Source organism: Sorex fumeus, unplaced genomic scaffold (genome assembly GCF_029834395.1).
Source record: "Sorex fumeus unplaced genomic scaffold, SorFum_2.1 ptg000006l, whole genome shotgun sequence".
NCBI classification, from domain to species: Eukaryota; Metazoa; Chordata; class Mammalia; order Eulipotyphla; family Soricidae; genus Sorex; species Sorex fumeus.
In genome coordinates, this window is record NW_026606063.1 from 47,094,959 (window position 1) to 47,115,180 (window position 20,222).

General features: G+C 38.1%; 1 protein-coding gene across 2 annotated transcripts in view; it reads left to right on the forward strand.

Annotated features, from left to right (window-relative positions):
• Positions 1-6,518, forward strand: part of PELI1 (pellino E3 ubiquitin protein ligase 1) — a 51,207-nt gene extending 44,689 nt beyond the window's left edge. For both annotated transcript variants that reach the window (XM_056125679.1, XM_056125682.1), the window contains exons 4-7: positions 123-224; positions 2,746-2,943; positions 3,040-3,228; positions 4,155-6,518. In XM_056125679.1, coding sequence (XP_055981654.1) covers positions 123-224; positions 2,746-2,943; positions 3,040-3,228; positions 4,155-4,721 — 1,056 coding nt within the window. In that variant the 3' untranslated portion in view covers positions 4,722-6,518. The remainder of the gene's footprint in view (positions 1-122; positions 225-2,745; positions 2,944-3,039; positions 3,229-4,154) is intronic.
• The last annotated feature ends 13,704 nt before the right edge of the window (positions 6,519-20,222 follow it).

Here is a 20,222-nt window from a genome sequence, read left to right on the forward strand (position 1 = left end):
TTATGCAAGTTATTAATCTCTACCCCATACCTCAAGGATAAAACATGTATATAATAAGCCTAACTTTTTTTAATCTGATTGGCCTACTTACTCATTTTTGCAATTACTCTTTCTTTCCTTAGGCAATAAGCAACAAGGACCAGCATAGCATATCATACACCTTATCTCGTGCCCAGACAGTGGTGGTTGAATATACTCATGACAGCAACACTGATATGTTTCAGGTATTATAATAGATTATTTGGTTCTTTGCCTTTAAAAAGAATATATAAAGCCCATTATAAAGGTAACTTTTGCTGCCATTAAAGAATGCTGTGTTTTCATAATGTATTTATTAAAATATATGTTAATTTCTAAATTCGTTTTTAAATATCTTGGAATGACTGAAAAATAGTTTCTGAAATCAGATTTCCTGGAAACATTGCTTAGGTACTCTCTGCCTCAATTTCCTCTTATAAAGTGGAGATCATAGAACATCCTTCATGATTATTGGGAAACGTGTTAGTACAGTCAATGTTTCAGAGCTGTGTACAAGTATTAATAAGAGTGAGTAGCTGTGGCTAAAACTCCATTAGCTATCATTATCCAAAAGAAAGAACCAGGAAGTATTCTATACATGTATATGACCATTGTTTGCTACTTTTTTCTGCCTTTCACTCTCATGGCAGTCTCTAAAAATACGAAGTGACACTTGTTTCATACTTGATGAAAGATATTAGAGAAAAGGCAGCTTTTTTCTCTTACTCTTTGTTCTAGTTCATGCAGTTATTTTTACAAACTGATAGATAATAGATGTAAAAATCAAAGATGTAAATAGAATTTATGATAGTATCTTCCTTAACTTGGTTTTCATAAATTCTTGGGGTTTTTTTTACAGATTTAAATAGATAATCTATTATTATTCCAATTATTTTTTGATTAAAGAATTTTAATATTAAATGAAGATGAAAAGGTTTGGCGATATCTTCCATAATTAATAGAAAAATATTTGAGATCTCTTTTTCTGACTCTTTAATAAAATCTTTAATTTTTTTATAATAGGAGAAATGCCTTTCATTTCAAAAGTCTGAGACCATTTCCTTTGAATATTGTTGATTTAAAAATAAAAGGCATATACAGTCTTATGTTTATTAACCAATCAGTTTCTCCTTTAAAACTATCCTGGACTTTATACTTGATGATAAGACAAAATACTAGCATTTTTATCTAAAAGTCTTGATACAAGCATTCTTAAGACATAACTATACAGAGAATTATTTCAAGAGCCATCGTAGTATTTTTTTTCTCAGCACCACATTCTTTAGCTTTTTATAATACTACTTTGTCAAAAATCAAATAAATTGATCATTTCTTTGTGTTGGTTTTGGTTTTGGGCCTCACCTGGCTATACTCTGGGTAACTCCTGGCTCTGCACTCAGGAACTACTGACATGCTTGGGAGACCATATAGGATGTTGGGGATCAAATCAGGGTCATCCTCATGCAAAGCAAATGCCCTACCCCTGTACTATCTCCGAAGAACCTATGACTGTTTCTACTTTTATCATCTATTTCTCTGATCTTTTTTTTCTTCAAATGTTATCTTTCAAAATGATAAGCACCTCTGAAGATGTGTATTTGCTGGCACTTCCTCTACCAGAACTGGAAGCCAAGTTTCTGAAATGTAAGAAACAAGAATAAAATGAAAAAAGACACCTAAGCATATTAGATATTTTCCACATTAGGGGCCAGAGTGGGTAGGGTGTTTGCCTTGCATATAAGTTACCTGGGTTCCATATGATCCATTCCATGTGGTCTCCTGAGCATACATATATAGTACTGAAATTTGTTTTCAGTACTACCTAGAAATTTCTTAGGCGTTCAACAAGAATCTTTTGCAGTGCGGTTTTTCAACATATAGCAGAACAAGAGTAGCTAGTTAGAAGAGGGTGTGCTTTTAGACATGTAGCAACAAATAACTGACACCTGACCAAAAAAAACATAAGAAAACGTATGAAGTTTACATAAGACCTCAAAACAAGGCCATATGAATATGAACTTAAGGAAGAAGAAGAACATTCTTGTACACTTTCATAAAGACATCAGTGCATTGAAACTTAATAAAATGCTTTTTAGATTACAGATGTTGCTCAGTAGTCAAGTACCTGACATATATTGTGCTAGGTTTTGTGTTCGATTCCTGACTCTATAAAAAAAAAATTATATTTGGTGTCATATCCTGGAATCATAAAATATTTTAATTATGTTCACTGTTTTCTTAAAGTTTGTAATTTATTGTAGAATATTTTCTTACAGTGAAATAATTAAATCTGTAATCATCTGGAAGCTCAGTCATATTAAATTCTTTATTCCCTTGAGTGTTACTGGGTCATAAGTTCTCACTTAATTCTATGCTCCCTGATTACTGCACCAGAAAAAGTCTGAGATTGGTTTTCAAAAATACAGATATTCTCAGAATTAAGCATATGATAAGTTGAGCTTTAGACATTTTAGTGGCTTAGTGATTTTTATTTTTCTTGCAGGGAGTGAGGGTTTGGGCCACACCCAGAGCTGCTCTGTTTCTGCTCAGGGATCACTCCTAGTGGGAGTCAGGGACATATGCAGTGCGAGGGATTGAACCCATGTTGGCCACATGCAATGCAAGTCTTTCTTACCTTACTGTCTCACAGGACCTGTGACTTTATTGAATGAATTTTCAGCTATTTTCCTTTGAAAGTTTATGGATGTTTTTAATTTCTCCTTTTAGATTGGTCGATCCACTGAAAGTCCAATTGATTTTGTAGTAACTGACACAGTTCCTGGAAGTCAGACTAATTCAGATACACAATCCGTGCAAAGTACTATATCGAGATTTGCCTGTAGAATCATATGTGAACGGAATCCCCCATTTACAGCACGAATTTATGCTGCAGGATTTGACTCGTCCAAAAACATCTTTCTTGGGGTAAAATCTTTTTTGTCCGAACAATACATTTTAAATATATACTTTTCTATTTGAAAAATCACCAAAAAAAAGGAAACTTGCTGTTATTCTTACCAGGAAAAGGCTGCCAAATGGAAGACATCAGATGGGCAGATGGATGGCTTAACCACTAATGGTGTTCTTGTTATGCATCCCCGCAATGGGTTCACAGAAGACTCCAAGCCTGGGATATGGAGAGAAATATCTGTATGTGGAAATGTATTCAGTCTGCGTGAAACCAGATCAGCTCAACAGAGAGGAAAAATGGTAAGTCCTGAGATGTAATTTCCTGTTTTATCTCCCATAATCAGCACATTGGATGATTTGGACTACAAGTATTTCCCAAATACTTTTAAATCTTAAATCACTCTTAAATCTGCTGCTGACGCAGAGTACCAAGTCTAACTGTGAAGCACTGATCATCAAATATTATACTATACTAGGGACTGTATCTTAATGTTTAAAGATGTTTTATTTCTACTACATTAGTATATCTTGAGACCTAAGATTTCTTTAAAAATAAAAATTGTTTTGGGAGGAGGGTGGTTTGGGCCACCCCTGTAATAATCAGGGGTTTACTCTTGACTCTGTGCTCAGGAATCACTGTTGGTGGGTTATAGGGACCATATTGGATGTCAGGGATCAAACTGAGGTCAGTGCATGCAAGATAAGTACTTTACCCACTGTACTGTCTCACCCCTACCTTTCTTAAATTAAAGCATCAACCTCTACCCAGAGCCAGGAGTAAGCCCTCCTGGGGACCAATGGTAATGGCCCAACAAGCCAAAAAAAAAAAAAAAACGGAGTTAAAGGGCTGAAGCCATAGTACAGTGGGCAGGGTGCCAGGTTTGATCTCTGGCATTCCATGTGCAAAATAAGTAACAGGATTTTTTTCTATTTTTGGTTATGACCTTACATGATATCTACCTAACTGTAAATATTAAACTTACTAATTACCCAGATGGTTTAATCATATGTCCTCTTTAAAGCTGAAAAGAGGTTTGTTACTGCTCAATATTTTATCCAATATATATCCTTGATATAAACACTTGTCATTATTGCCTTTAGAGCGTCTTAAATATTTAGGAAATGCTGATTCTCAGGTAAGGAACATGTCATCCCCAAATATTATTAAGTCCAAAACACAGTGGTGAATATGTTTTTTGATTTCCACCTCACCCTTCCCCCTACAGGTGGAGATTGAAACCAATCAGTTACAAGATGGCTCATTAATTGACCTGTGTGGTGCAACTTTGCTGTGGCGTACAGCAGAAGGCCTTTCCCACACTCCTACAGTGAAGCATCTAGAAGCTTTAAGACAGGAAATCAATGCAGCAAGACCTCAGTGCCCTGTAGGGTTCAACACACTAGCATTTCCTAGTATGAAGAGGAAAGATGTTGTTGATGAAAAGCAACCATGGGTATATTTAAACTGCGGCCATGTGCATGGCTATCATAACTGGGGAAACAAAGAAGAACGTGATGGAAAAGATCGTGAATGCCCTATGTGTAGGTCTGTTGGTCCTTATGTCCCTCTGTGGCTTGGATGCGAAGCTGGATTTTATGTGGACGCCGGCCCTCCCACCCATGCATTCAGCCCTTGTGGGCATGTATGTTCCGAAAAGACAACTGCCTATTGGTCCCAGATCCCGCTTCCTCATGGTACTCACACTTTCCATGCAGCCTGTCCCTTTTGCGCACATCAGTTGGCTGGTGAACAAGGCTACATCAGACTTATTTTCCAAGGACCTCTAGACTAACAGACAGTTGTCCTCCAGGACTGCGGTATACGTTTATAAGCTAAGCAAGTTGGGGTTTCCAACCTGTTGTCCACATCACAGTTTCTCTGCTTTGGTCATTTGCATTAAGATGAAGAATTTTTTAAACCTTTATAATAGCAGTTTATGAGAAAAAATCTGGGAAACTCAAGCAAAAGAATTTCCGAAAGTAACCAGACTTCTGAATTTTTGAGTGTGGAAGATATATTTTGAGGAAAAAAAGACAGTCTAATTTGATGCCTTCATTTTAGTGTTTTGAATCACCCATCCTCAGTGCTGAAAATTGTTTTGTATAACTGAGGGTACTGTTGGTTCAAACTATGTTAGTTTACAGTTCGTTGCAAACGTTGTAAAATACGCAACATGTATATTTACTTTTTTTCTATTTATCTTTATTATAGGAGATATCTTAGAATGTTTTTGATAGAGTAGCATGGTAACAATGGTGTCACACTTTTAGTGTGAATGGTAGTTTAGCAAGCATAACTCAAGGATTTTCAAAGTAGGAAGAAGGACAAGAGAGCTCTCCCCACCCCCCATTTCAATATGGAATTTGATAAACTAGAATATTTATAAAACCAAATTCATATTCTCATTGTGTAAAAGGTATTTGTTTTTAACCACATTGAAGATAACCAGGAAAGATTTTTTTCCTTGATGTTTCAATTGTAGTACTATAACAAAAATTTAATGTTAAGAAATATTTTATATGCTCCTTTGAATATGCAATTTAATCCAGATTATCTATTTTTCTCCCATGATAACGAATCTGTTTTTAGTATCAGCAACATTTGGCAAGTTTATTTTTTAGATATAAACTGTGGTTCATCTGTTCACTGTTTCTAGAAAAAAAAAATTTCCCAGGAGGAAAAGCATAAATTAACAAGAAAAAAGAATGGATTGACTTGCTTTTAGAAAAAGAAATGACTATTCTCTATTTGTCCTTACCCAGGCATTAGGAAATTAGATGTAATGGGTTGAATGACATTAGTGCCCCCCTTTTTAATCTAACAGACCAGCCTTAATTGTGGAATTGAGTTCTATAGAGTTGCCACAGAGTGACTCAGAGGAATGTTTGGTTGGCTGATAAGCACCAGAGACTGCGGAGTAGAGGAACATACTTGTATGGTCTGTTTATTCCTAATACTAGTAAGATATTTGCCTTCAGAAGCAAGAAACTTTGTCTCTCCTCCTTGCCCCTTTTTCTAATGTACCACAAAGTATAGACAGTTGCACTACATCAAACCCTTTGTGACACTTGTAGAAATAAATACACTTTTAGAGTAGACAGAATTATTTTTTGATCTTTGTTTTCCTTTAGCTCAAAAAATTATATAATAATTGTCTAGAAAATTTTTTACGTGGTAGCATAGCTTTAATTTATCCAATTACAATGCTGTTCTGAAGTTTCTTTTGATTTAATAACAAAACAAAAAAACTTGTTCCTTAGAAGCCATGAACCTTTTTTATTTTACTTCAACTTGTCAAAATTTCCTTGTTTTTAAAAATGATCATTTGGGTTCACTCAGGAAATGCATGTCAGGAAACTTGTATTATAAGTTTACTAGTTGTGATGTATCAGTAAATACTGTTACCCCTTTTTCAAAGATGTATAATTGATTTTAAAGTTTTCTAGATTGTCACATGTTTTGTGACTAATGCAAGGAAATCAAGTCCTGTGTTGTATTTGTTCTAGTCATTTCTATTCAAGCTATATATTGTAGCTGATTTTTATTTGCAATTAATTTATTCAAACTAAAATACTTTTCAAAATAGAAACTTCAATTTGTCTCTGTGGATTCATTTTTGCATAACTGAGAATGGGTTCATTTTTGTGTAACTGACTTGTGGAAAATCTGCCTCACACTCTAGAAGTATTTACCTGGAAAAAAATGAGGAATTTTCAGTTACTATAACATTTTAAATCTTTGTTTCTCTTGTGAAAGCATTTCATATTAATAAATGAATTTTCTTTAGTGGGTAAATAATTGAGACCTTTTCTGAGTTAAGTCCTACTCAAGAGAGTTTTCTTTTTGTACGTTGCATACTAAACTAAGTAGTGCTTCAGTGACCATAAAAGATTGATGTTTTTCTGAATATTCTTGAATATGCTCATAATAGCTGGAAAAATCTGGTTCCTTTTCTATCAAATTCAAGTTTTGATAACAGGTAATTCGATTTATTAGGTATTTTTCTGTTCAAGCATTTTGAATATTCTGTCATTTTGCCAAAGCCTAATAGAACACTTCTGCTTGCTTGGTTTACTTATTAAGGGAATGTCAGTAATCTAGCCGAGAAGAAATCGTTATTTTAGGTCTCCTAATGCTATTCTCACGAAAGTGGCTTTCTTTCTGTCTTTACCTCTTTATCAGAGTGATCTAAATATGTTTTTTAATTTGTACTGGAAATTCGGACTGGAGCGATAGCACAGTGGGTGGACGTTTGCCTTGCATGCAGCCGAGCCAGGTTTGATTCCTCCACCTTTCTCAGAGAGCCCAGCAAGCTACCGAGAGTATCTCACCCGCACAGCAAAGCCTGGCAAGCTACCTGTGACGTATTCGATATGCCAAAAACAGTAACAAGTCTCACAATTTGTTGTGAGATGTTACTGGTGTCCGCTTGAGCAAATCGATGAACAGCGGGAGAACAGTACTACCCACAGTGCTACTGAAAATTCAGTTTGCTTCCACTGAAATATTAGGGTCATGGAGCAAGATGGTGGGTGTTCAGAAGAAAGGAATTATTTTTTTTTACTTAATTGAGATTCTGTGATTTACAATACTGTTAATGATGGTTTCCCATACTTTTATCAGGGTATCTTGAAATTAGTTTACTTCCATTTATAGAAAATCTTCTAGAACATGAAAAGCAATAGAGGAACATTTTATAATTTCACTTCAGAGATCTCATGTTAAAAGATCTATTGTGTTTCTGCCTGAAGCATAACATCACAAAAAGACCCCTTAATTGAACTATCTTCATTATCTGCCTCCCATTTACAGTATTACTCACATATAAGTATATTTGAAGGCCACACCCTCAGATTTTGTACTTTCGATCTTCAAGCAGTTAGTGGCGTAGCCACTGCACCAATTCCTAAGTATAGCTATTGTATGATGTGGTCAGAAAAATTGTCCCTTTCCTTCATAAGGTATGTATCAGAGTCGGGGAGATTGAAATGAAATAAAGAGCCTGAGTGATAGTAGATAGTATTGAAGATTGAGTTGGAAAAAAGATACAAAATAATGCAAGGGAAAGATTGTATAGAGTTTGCAATATTAAGTATCAGGGCAAGAGAAAACCCCACTGGAAAGTTGATAATTATGTAAGATTAGTGGCTACACAGAGGAGCATTTATCACACGGTGCTCTAGCAATTGCACGGGCTCTGAATTGGAAGTGTGCTTGGAATATTGTGGGGGTAGATAGGTGGGAGGAAACAAGATATGTATGCCTGAAAGCTTGGACTCAAGAGTATTGTGCTTTGCATGCCCAGTGGTACTGGGGACCACCTCCAGCTGTGCTTGGGGGACCGTGCAATGTCAGAAAATTAGATTTGGGGCTGATTATATAAGGGGCATGTGCTTTGCCTAGTTGTGCTTTCTTTCCCTTTAAATACTCTATATCATCAGAAGCCAGTGCAACTGATTGGTTGGAAAATGGGGGAATAGCAGAGGTAAGGTTGAGTAAAGTGACAAAGGTTAAGTGGGGATGGAGGCCTCCTGAGAATTTGGCTTTCACTCTGAGATGAAGCTGTAGGTAGGAAGGAAGTACATGTCCTGATTTCAATAGAATCCAAATGGATTGAAGTGGGGTCAGGGAGACTAGTTAGGCAACCAATTCATTAATCCTGGAGTGAAGGACTATGGCCAAGGTTAAAGTTGAAGAGGAAGTGGTTTGACGAAATCTGGTTATGTTTTGAGGACAGTTTACAATATATACTGGCAGATTAGATAATGAGTATGAAAAAAGAATCAAAGGACTCTGCTCAGCCTGGGTAACAGAAGAATGGAGTTGTCTTACTGAAGAAGAGAAGATTATGAGAATAGATTTGGGGATAGGTTTTGGAATCAGGAATTAAATCTTGAGCATTAAGATACCTATTATGGGAGATACTTGCCACAAAAGTAAGTTTTCACTGCATAGTTGTTTTTTTTTAAAACTACTGTCGTAACACAATGACCTGTGTTCTCCAAAGACTTATTGCTCACTTAGAAATAAAATACTCCTCCTAATGATGAACTTCCTTTCACTGAGACAGAAATTTGGGCCCCCTCTGCTTTCTCTTTAATTTTTGGCTGCCCTCTGAGGAAATGAGTTCTGGAGGTCAGGGCTGCTGTAGAGTTGCTGGAAAAATCTTGTGCTGGGCATAGCATTATGTTCTTTTGTTTGTTTTTGGAACACACCTGGCAGTGCTCAACGGTTACTCTTGCCGGTGCTCCGGAGACCATAGGGGATGCCAGAGATTGAACCTGGGTCTACCACATGCAAAGTAAACACCCTACCCACTGTACTATCTCTCTGGCCCCAGTAATGTGTTTTGGTAGCTTTTCACTTTTCTCATTCATATGTACCTTTATCCTTCATGGTTGCCATTTAAAAATCTTTGTCCTCAGTTTAACTGAATCTGAATGTTTTGCCACTTCTGCTCTTTTCTGGCAGTGGCAGAGCACAAGTTGTGTTTGTTTTATGTTTATTTGTATGAACTCACAGTTGGTGCTCAGGAGACCTTAGATTAGCAGTCTAGGGTATTTTCCAAGCCACTGTGGTATTGCCCAGGCCCTTCCAGGGCCATATCCAGTGATAGGGAACTGTATAGTGCTGGGGATCAAACCCAGGCGGGTGTTGCCCTGACAGCTGTATTTTCCAAAATCAGGTTTTGTTTTTTTAATATTCAGAATATATTCACATATGGCTCAACTCTAGAGCCCTAATCTTGTTGGAAGAGACCCTGGTTTAATCCCTAGCACACATGTTTTCAGAAAACAATTCTAGACTCTTAGGTCTGGATTTTTACTTTTCAATTTTCTTTAAAATATAACTGTATTTAATAACATAATAAGCAGAACATAGATTAAGATCAGAATATTTCTTCAGTGTAATTGTATTGTGTCCAAACATATTTTTAGGTGATATGATGGGAATGCTGGTTTGTTTAGATTGGCATTAGATTATAAAATGCAGCTTGTATATTAAACCACAGCATCAAAAAATTCCTCACAGCTGTCATTTATTTGCTCTGTGACAAGCACTATTCTAAATGCAGCATTCTAAATATATTACTGATACTTTAAAACACAAAGGAATCATGAGATAAGAGCCTTTGTTTCCTTTTACAAAAGAAACTTGCTAGAGCTCTGATAATTTGCCCAAGTTTTCCGTGGCTCTAATAAGGAGGCAGAATTTGAACTTTAAAAGGCTTGCTTCAGTTACTGTTGTTACTTCTCCCCTCTTTTTTTTTTCTGAGTGGGATTTAAGTACCATAATTTTCCAATGATTACCTTTAATCATGTAATCATTACCATTAATAATGATTATCAGTAATGCCACAGATTATAATGCAAAGAAGAATAAACATCAATAACTGTGCAGACCCAACTTGGAACCCCAGCACTGCTCGTGGTCCCCTAACCACACCAGGAGTGATGCCTGAGCACAGAGCCAGTAATAAGCTCTTAGTACTTAACAGTTGTGGCCCCCAAAACCAGAAGTTAAAAAGAATGGCAAGATTTTCTGTCTTATCTGAGGACCCACCTGATGGTACTCAGTATCTTCTCCAGGCTAAATATTTGGGAATCCATGTGATCCCAGACATCTATAACCTGGGCCACCCACATGCAAAGCTATTATCTCCAGTCCACTAGCATTTTTAAAAAGAGCACAAAAAGGTTTTATTTTTCTCATTTGAAACATGGAAATTTCATGTGGCACTGTAACAAAATAAGATAAAACCCTGAGTAGCACGAGAACTAGGGCTGTGTGCCTCAGTGGCATAGTGCATGACTTGCATTCATGACTAGTTCAATCTGTCTTTGCATCTTAGTAGTTGTCTGTGAATTTTAATACCATTGATTTTAATGCAAGTAGTTGTCTATGAATTTTAAATGTCTAAGTCCTGAATCATGAGAGGCAGTACTTGAGGAAAAGCTGGATTGAACTAAGCTAAGTACAGGAATGAGAGAATAAATTTTCCACAGAAAGGTGGTCACAGCCTGTAGGAGCTCCCAAAGCAGAAATCAGCTGGCAGCTGAAGAGGGGTACTGGGAGGAATCCCCCTCTATGCTTCTTAGGATCCCTAAAGTAATTACTTCCAAAGTGAAGTTTGCACAGACAGTGAGAAGAGTGGGAGCTTGAGAATGTATTATTGCCGCCACCAGAGAAGCCATAGTAATTTACGTGGAGATGTAAGAAGGAATCATAACAGTTTCTCCTCATTTTACAGGTGCTCTCATAAAGCACACACCCCAAACTACTCCCAATTTTGAAATAAGTATAGCTTCTCAAGAAGACTTTGGGGTGGGGTTGGGGCTGCAGGTGTTTGCTTAAGTGTGTAAATTCTCACAAGACGGTTAATGTAATTTTTATGTTAACCATACTGCACAAATAGAAAAATTGATTATATATTTTTTTAATTTATTTAATTCAGTTGAGGCAAAACTCCCTGAATCCAACACACAGTTGCTGTCTACTTGCAGAGCAAACAAATTAACTGAAGGGATATTTGTGACGAAATTAAAGAGACTTGGGATATATTATAGCCTTTTACAGAGAAGCATTAAAGTGTGTTTTCTGCTATAGTATATGCTATAAGATTTTGAAAGTTGACAAATTTGTTTAAAGATACTTTTAATAGTTTTATTATTACAACCAACTTCAAATATGGCTATATTTATTTGCCAAACTTTTAAATCCCCTCTTTTAATACAAAAGTGCCATTGAAAATGTCTGGGTGGAACTTCACAAATACAAGGAATTCTTCAGACAAGGCCTGAGTCCAAGTCTTAATCCATTCTAGCATCAGATAACAGTTCTTAGAAGTTTCTTTATCAGAATAGGTAACAATAGTCAGTTATTCATTGCAGATAAAGTAGAAATTGAGTAAAGAGTGAGAAAATATCAAGATAAGCAGCCTCCCTTTCAGAGAAGATCTAGTTATGTCAAGGCCAACATTTCCTGTAATTTTGTAAAATCATGTTTAACTCCCTGGATCCAACTACATTTATGAATATCATTGCCTGATACCCTATGGGAATAAGTAATCCAGTACTTTGAATTTAATACTACTTTGGCCTCATTTTAGTGCCCTAGAACTTCAGTGCTGGACCTACATTTGGAATTAGACTTGTAAGAGCAGATGATCCCAGTCTAATCAATTTATGATCACTTTAATCAGGGAGCTCAGCAGTCTCTTCAAAATACAACGAAGACAGCTCTTAAGTGAACATAAGATCTTATCTTCAGCCTAAGGACTTTCTCCTGCCCTGGCTGGGACTCCTAGCCAGGGCAGCAAATGCTACTGCACCAAGGATTAAACTCATGACCTCATGCTTGCCCTGGGCCCTTTTAATGACACATTTTCCCAGCCCTTTATCACCAGAGATCCCAAACCGCGCACAGCCGTCAGGATTGCGTCTACATGAGCAAGCATCACCAAGGTTTGAACTCACTGTCTGCTACTTGTGGGGCAAGTACTTTAAGACACTGAGTCATCTTGGGGCGCCAAAGGACCTTTTAAGTCAGTGAATGAATGGCTAATGGAAAGAATGTTCCGAATTACTTATAGCTGAAACCCTACTGGAAGGACATAGTTTAGGGGACAAAATTCAAGAGAGGTAACCAAAACGGTCAAATTCCCTAACTGCATTTCAAGGAACTGTTATTCTATCAGAATTTTTTTTTTTAACTAGTGTCCATTTTCCACCAGCAATGTTCCCAGTTTCCTTTCTGCCTCTCTTCCTCTACCCCCCTCCCATGGCAGGTTCACTCACACTCTTGTGCTTGCTCTCTCTCTGTCTCTCTCTCTCTGTGTCTCTCTCTCTCTCTCTCTCTCTGGCTCTCTCTTCCTCCCTCCCCTTTTGTGCATTATGGTTTGTAATACAGATTCTGAAAGGTTATCAGTCAGATCTATCCCTTTACCTACTTTCAACACAGTTCCATCAGAACGTAATTTTATTTGACCCCTGACACCTATTTTAACATATTTTTGATTAGCAAAAAAATATTTGGTTATAATAGGAATTCAAATGTAAATTTGCTATTAACCTTTCCATGTATTTCTTCGTTGTCGTAAATTAAGCCTGCTTACCAATGATAGTAACCACGGGGTTTCCAAATGCTCAGTTTCATTTTCAAGTACACTTTTAAAGTAAATAGTTCCGTGTGAGGGATTTATACACGAGAAGTTCACATGGTTTTATGTGCGAACATTGCCAGGAAATCTATTCTGTTACTTGTTTTTTTCAAATTTTCTGTTTGTGAGAAGGTGATGGAAGTCTTTAGAGAATACGATCATAATTAAACAAAATGGAATCTTGTTCAGTGACATCATCTTCCTGGATAACAAGAGTACAGTGACTATTAAGGCCCTTTCATTTGCTTCTGTTTGTGGGATTCATTTCCAGCTAGCATAGCATTTCTGAAATACCAGTGTTTTCTTTTTGTTTTCTGCTGTGGTATCTAAGCAACAATGTTTTGTGAAATTCCAGGAGATCAGTTATTTGATGACGTTGAGATAGTGAATAAGTTAATAATATCTAAAACTTGATCCTTTTTTGGAACCTCCTGGAGAAAAACTATTCTATGACTAGCAAACGTACTGGGAGGTAGTATGTACTGGAGCAAACAAATCCAGAGTATCAAAAGTGCCCTGTGTTGTGATCAATATGATTAAAAGAGTAGCCTGAAGCAAAATTCTTTTGGAGTCCTAAATCAGTAATATAATTTGGACCTGCACAGTGGAATTTAAATTATTTCTCTGATTTCATTTCATAAAGGTCTTCGGCAATAGAGGTATTCCTCTTTATTTTCTTGAAGGAAGGTCTCTTCAAGGAAATAAAATACTTGATGGAGGCAAAGATTTGATCTGCCATAAAAGCTGAAGTTAAAAATAACAAGCTGTCCTGCATATAACTGGACCCATCACCCTTTGTGAAGAATGAAGCACTACTTACAATTTCCTAACATCCTTCAGGTCATGGAATAGGAGAGAACTTCACTCCAGTGCAATGGGGGAATAAGGGTTTTCTGTGCCCATTGTGATCCACCTCTCACTTTCTTTCCTCTGTTGGACTCCTAGGAAAACTGCTAAGAAAGCAGAGATGCACTGATATGGGAGAAGAACAGGCAGAATGTTTGAGGAGCATAAAGAAGAATGCAGTAGCTATTGGAGAGAATTGAATCATTGTTGCACTACTAAAGTCTCTTTTGGAGATAGAGTAGTAGGTATTGGCGCTGATCTACTTAGGTGATTTGACCATCAGCATTTAGAATGCCTGGTATTGGCATGAGGAGGCAAATTGATTCAGTATTGTATTGGTTGTTTCATTGCAAGTGACAAAAATAGCAGCTGTTTTAACATAAAAGGAGTTGATTGCCATCTTACATAAAAATCTAGATATAGGAATACAAGAATAGAGCACCAAAGTGTCAGGGGTCAAGATTCTTCTAGTTCTTTGCTTTGTCATCCTCAAGATCTGGCTTTCATGTTCTCATCTAAAATCATGTCTTTAGTTCTGTTCATTTTATTTTCATTCCGGTCAACAAGAAGGAAAAATCAAGAGAAGAATATCCTACTTCTATTAAAATTCGTTGGCTATAGTTTCATTCCATGACACAGTAAGCTTCAAAGGGGCTGACAAATTATCATGGATATTCATGTGCTTACTTACACTTTAAATTAAAGTGTTGGAAGATACTGAGCATCTGCTACAGAATTTATATAGTTAGGTACTACAGAAAGAAGGTCTACTGTCGAGGATGACAATGCACTGAAAAATATTTGAATGCAAAAAGGAGTAGATAAAACTAGGAGGAAGCTAGGTGTTCATTTTTGTCAAGAGTCAAACTGGACTGGTTTATGTACTTCAGAGGAAATTAAGCCCCTACTATTCTAAGCCAGCATTTCTATTTTGTTTGTTTTTGTTTGGGGGCCACAACCAGTGAAGCTCAGGGGTTACTCCTGGATCTGCACTCAAGAATCACCCCTGGCAGTGCTCAGGTACCATGTGGGATTCTGGAGATCAAACCCTGGTTGGCTACATGCAAGGCAAGCGCTCAGCTCACTCTTTTTGGCCCCTAAGCCAGTATTTCTTGGCAGGGCACATATCTCTATAGGCATTTGGGTCAGAGCAAATCTTCATTGTATGAGATTGTCCTGGTAATCAAAAGACATAAAAATTACTGACTCCCACCACCAAATGCCAGTGGCATCTCTAACATAACATTTCCAAATACCTTCTAGGTAACATCTCTGCTTACATTTTAGAACCATTGCTCTAAATTAATCATGCTAAACCCTCTTCCCTTTCTTCAATCTTTGGCTCAAGGGTGGACAGTCTAATCTAGATCCAAGTGATTAAAATTCAACAGAAGGAAGGGCTGTGGTGTTGGTTTGCTAACACCAAGAAGAGAAAGCTATTTGTATCAATTAAGTCCTTAAAGTTTAAACTCTTAGGCTTGAGTTACCTGTTACTTGCAAATGAAAACATTAATTAAAGCAGAGCAGAGGAAAATTGGTTTATGTCTTAGATAGAAACAGGTAAAGCAGAAGAGTTTAACTGATGGCATGATGTTATAAACTTAGCCTCTGTTCTCTTGGATTGAGTCTTGAGAACAGTTAAAGAGTTGTAGATTCGTGCTTGGTTAACCCAATGAGATTTGCATTAACTCTGATATGCAGAAAATAAACTCATCTGAAGTCCCAAATCTAGTAGCTGGCAAAGGTTAAGTCTTACTTTAATTCCACTTTCCAAGTCCTTTCCACCACTTCCCCACTGCTTCTCAGTGGAAAGGAGTGGAAATAACCAGAATGGGAACTGCTCTCTTTCACTGATTCATTTTATGCCTCAATCCAGGTTGGCAAACAAGAGTGATGAGATTAGTGGGAATGTTTTCCCTTGTAGAAGGGAGAGCCTTCCTACAGGAAATGATGGGCTGTGTTTGGGTGCCAAGCACAGATGGGTCATGGAGAGACATGACAGTTTACAAAACCAACCTACTGGGAGGGAGGGGAATGCACCTGCCCTGTCCCGGAAAGGCCATCATATTGTCAGCTGGGTGATTGATCTACCTGAGATGGTATGGTAGTGTGCAGAGTTCAAGAGTTGTGGAGCTTGGTGCCTTGCTGTGGCAGAGTTCCAAGAGATATTTGTCTATAACAACTTCTTGCTAAGTAGCTACCACTCATGATTTGGGTAGAAAAACTAAATTTTGTCCATTAAGCTATTACCATCCTTAAAATTTAAAACAAATCCTTTAGAAGCCATTTGGTGTTTTGGTTTCTTCCTCATCCCAGGATTCTCCTACCCCTTTCCATTTCCCAAAATTGTTGCCCACATGTAGAGGAAGTTCCAGAGAGGTACATGGGAAATCTCTCTACCAACAGGCTTCCTGGCTTCCCTGGGTGAAGAAATTGTTCTTCCTGGTCTCTGGGCCTCCACTGATCCCACCTGCTGCAGCCCTAACTATAGAGACCACACTGTTCCTGCATCTTCTTGGCACCAGACCAGGACTCTTCTAGCCTATTAATGCTATGAGCCTTCATTCTCCCTGGGGTCTCCTGTAGACTGAACAGGCCCTGAGAACTCGAAGTACAACCTTAAGTCCTCTCCTTTCCTAAACAGAATTTCCCCTTCTCTGTGGTTGGCCAGGTTACAACTGAAAAGCAGCTGAAGGGCTCCCTTACCACTCAGCTGGGGCAACCCTCTGCTGTCTCAGCAGAGGTGAGGTGCCCTCAGATTCTCTCAGCTTCCTGCCTCTTGTCTGAACTACTCTCTCCTTTTTCCATTATGGAAAAATGGCTCTGACATCATCTCCTGTGTTCTTCCTGGCACTATCTATGATTTCTATGGGGGTATTCTTCTAGGTTCAGCTTCAAAGGTGTTTGCAAATATAATTTTCTCTTTAACAAAGTCTGACCTTTGCTAATTAAGAATATTTGATATCAAACTATTGCTTTGCTATGCATTTTTAATCTTATTTTAGAACTCAAAGATAAATGATGATTTTCCCATTTGGGGCTGGATTTTTTCTCTCCCCATAATTCAAGGCATGCCACCTTCTCAGTGAGCAGGAAGTTGGGGCCTATGGGGCTCAAGGAGGTGTGGCAAGAATTTACTGGGAAGGCAAACATGTTGCTTGAAGTTCTCACAAATGTTATCTACATTGTATCAATGTCAGGTTTCCAGAGTCAGCTGAAGGGACACTTAATGCCAGTATTGTAACTGCTACTTTTTTTCCTTTGTGAGGTATTGAGGAGTAAACCTGGAATCCAGAATTGTTCTGTATTTCCCTCTCTTCTTCACACCCCACTAACTCCATTTGTTATTCAGAATCACTTCATGAAAAAGGGAGCCTGTCCTAATTTTCACAAAAGCACCCTACGGGCTAGCAGCAATCTCATTGCTGATAGCCTGGGCCGAACCCTTGGGATCTATCTTCTGAGCTACCTCCTTCCTGGTCTCTGCTTCTGTGTCTTCTTCTACCAGCCACCTTCCACAAAGTAGCCAACTTTACTACCTACTAATTTAAAACATAAATTAAGGACAGAGAGAGAGCTCAAAGGGCTGAAGCACATGCTAGCATAGAAAGGCCCTAAGTTTAGTTCCCCATGATTTTGAGTACTGGCAGAGTGGCCTTGGTGACCTCCAGCACTGCTGTGCCCAAGTTACACTGGGCCAAGTGTCACCACGAGTAGCCTCCATTTTCTGAGCACTGTTTAGGAGACCCCAAAATAAAATAAATGAAAAATACATAAAGTGAGCCAAATTGCTTCCCAGATTTCCTGCATAACCTCCAATAGCATCACATATCTTTTTTTTCCTTTTTGGGTCACAAGTGGCGATACACAGGGGTTACTCCTGGCTTTGCACTCAGGAATTACTCCTGGCAGTAGATTGGTCCCAGATCGGGGGACCATATGGGATGCTGGGAATCGAACCCGGGTCGGCAGTGTGCAAGGTAAACACCCTATCCACTGTACTATTGCTCCAGCCCCTCACATATCTTTTTAACATGACTCTTCAGCCTTATCTCATCGATGGCCTTCCAAGCCCTTTATCATACTGTCTCAGCTACATTCCTATCTTTCTTCTCTCAAAACACCAGAATCCTTTCAACCCTAGGTTAGAAGTTTCTTTTCTTTTCTCCCAAAACTGTCAAACTGCAGCCTCCCATGCCTCCCTTCCATCTACAGGTCCCAACTCAGATATCACCAGGTACCACATCATTACCTGGGTACTATCTACCATATTTCCCCTGCCTAATTTTCTTCATGGCCCTTATCACATTCTACTTCATTTAAAAAGGTAAAGGCCCTCCCGTTGTTCATCGACTTGCTTGAGCGGGCCCAGTAACGTCTCCATTGGAGACTTTGTTGTTACTGTGTTTGGCATATCGAATACGTCACGGGGAGCTTGCCAGGCTCTGCCGTGCGGGTGAGATACTCTCGGTAGCTTGCCGGGCTTTTGAAGCCACACCCAGTGATGCTTAAGGGTTACTCCTGACTCTGCACTCAGGAATCATTCTTGCCACTCCTCGTGGGATCATACAGGATGCTGGGGATCAAACCTGGCCAGCCCTATGCAAGGCAAATGCTCTACCCACTGTACTATATCCGTGATTACACTATTTATTTGTTTTGTTTACATATTTATCACCTGTCTTCCTCTCACATGGAATGCAACAGGCTTGAATTCATGTTTTCTTCAACAGTGAATAGATTCCCCCTCCCCCCGAATTAGTACTTGGCACATAGCAAACTGTAAATATTTGTGGGATAAAACCAATTTCAACCAGAGGAGGGAGAGAAAGAAAAAAAACTTTAACTCTACAGGCACTAGTGGATACCTTTGTATTAATTTGCCATTTGAAAAAAATCACACAAGCTACTAGTTTCTACGTGAGAATCATCATATGAATGTGACTTTCTAGTAGGACCTTGGCTGCAAGACAGAATTAGCCTCTATATTGATGCCATGCAACAAGCAGGCTTTTCAAATAACCAGTTCAGAGCCAAGTATAAATTGTCAGCCTTATTTGGCAGGTACCACATTTGAATGATTGCCTGTGTGTGGTATGTGCTTAACCTATAGCAAAGCCCCTGCTATTTTAGGGTCCCCTGATTGCTAAAAAGTTGTTTACTTGATTTCCTTCATTTTATGTCTGACTGCTTAGGCAAGACTGATCAGAGGCATGTGAAAAAGAGAGGTGACATTAATGATTTTAGGATTCATTATAAAAATGATTTTAAGATTACAAAGCATTATAAATCTTTGGTATATTTTGTATATTTTCAGAATGGGAAACCTAAGCTCTTCTTAATATGTGCTAAAATTTGGTCATAACTGATGTGTTGTAAAGTTCTGAACAACTGTACAGGCACTGGAACAGGGGCTTTGAAGCTCTGCTCTGGATGACATGATTGAGAACAAAGATGCAAGAAAATTATGCCTTATCTTGGTCACATTAGATGAGGTCAAACTTCCTAACTCCCAGAGACACAGGGTAAAATTTCTGTTAGTAGAGCTTCATTTTATATCCTGGAGTTATCTTTTAAAATTAACATATTCTTGGGAATGTATTAGACTAATTCAAGAACATATTTAAGCTAATTAGAATACATGTTCCTCCCAGTGGGAGAGATTGCCACAGAGAAAGTCCTTAAAGGAAAGAAAGAGATGCACTGAGGGAGACGAGAGACTGATTCTGGTTTTCTGAACAAAGAATTGACCCAGTATGTACACTAGCATAGTTTTTGAGCGATCTTGATAATAATGTTGTGGAGCAAGCGTCAAGAGTGAGTTTTGTGATCAGCCTTAGTCTGAAGAGGAAAAAACGAAGGATTTTTTTTAACTTCAAGTGTTGCTATGCAATATGAATTTTGATGTATTTTTTTCCAGTTAGGGTCCCAACAGGAAACAGATGGCACACTTAAATTAGGATAATTTGACAAGAGTTCCTTTTCAAGAGACAATTTACAAGGGATTTGGTGAATGTAACAGAAACCCCAAGGATAGTCTAGGATCTAGGCATTTGGAAGCAATAGAGTGGTTGACATCCTTCGGGGATATTATCAGAACCTAGGAAGGGAGTGTTATTTGGAACAGAGCACAGTAAGAAGAGCAATGACCTGACATAACCAGAGATGACTTCACCAAGTCATTGAGAAAACCCATGGGGTTAAATACCTTCAACTTTGTTTCTCATTCTGGGCTCCACACTGACCACACCTCACAGAAGAAGCCAAAGGGAAAGGTAGAACATTCAT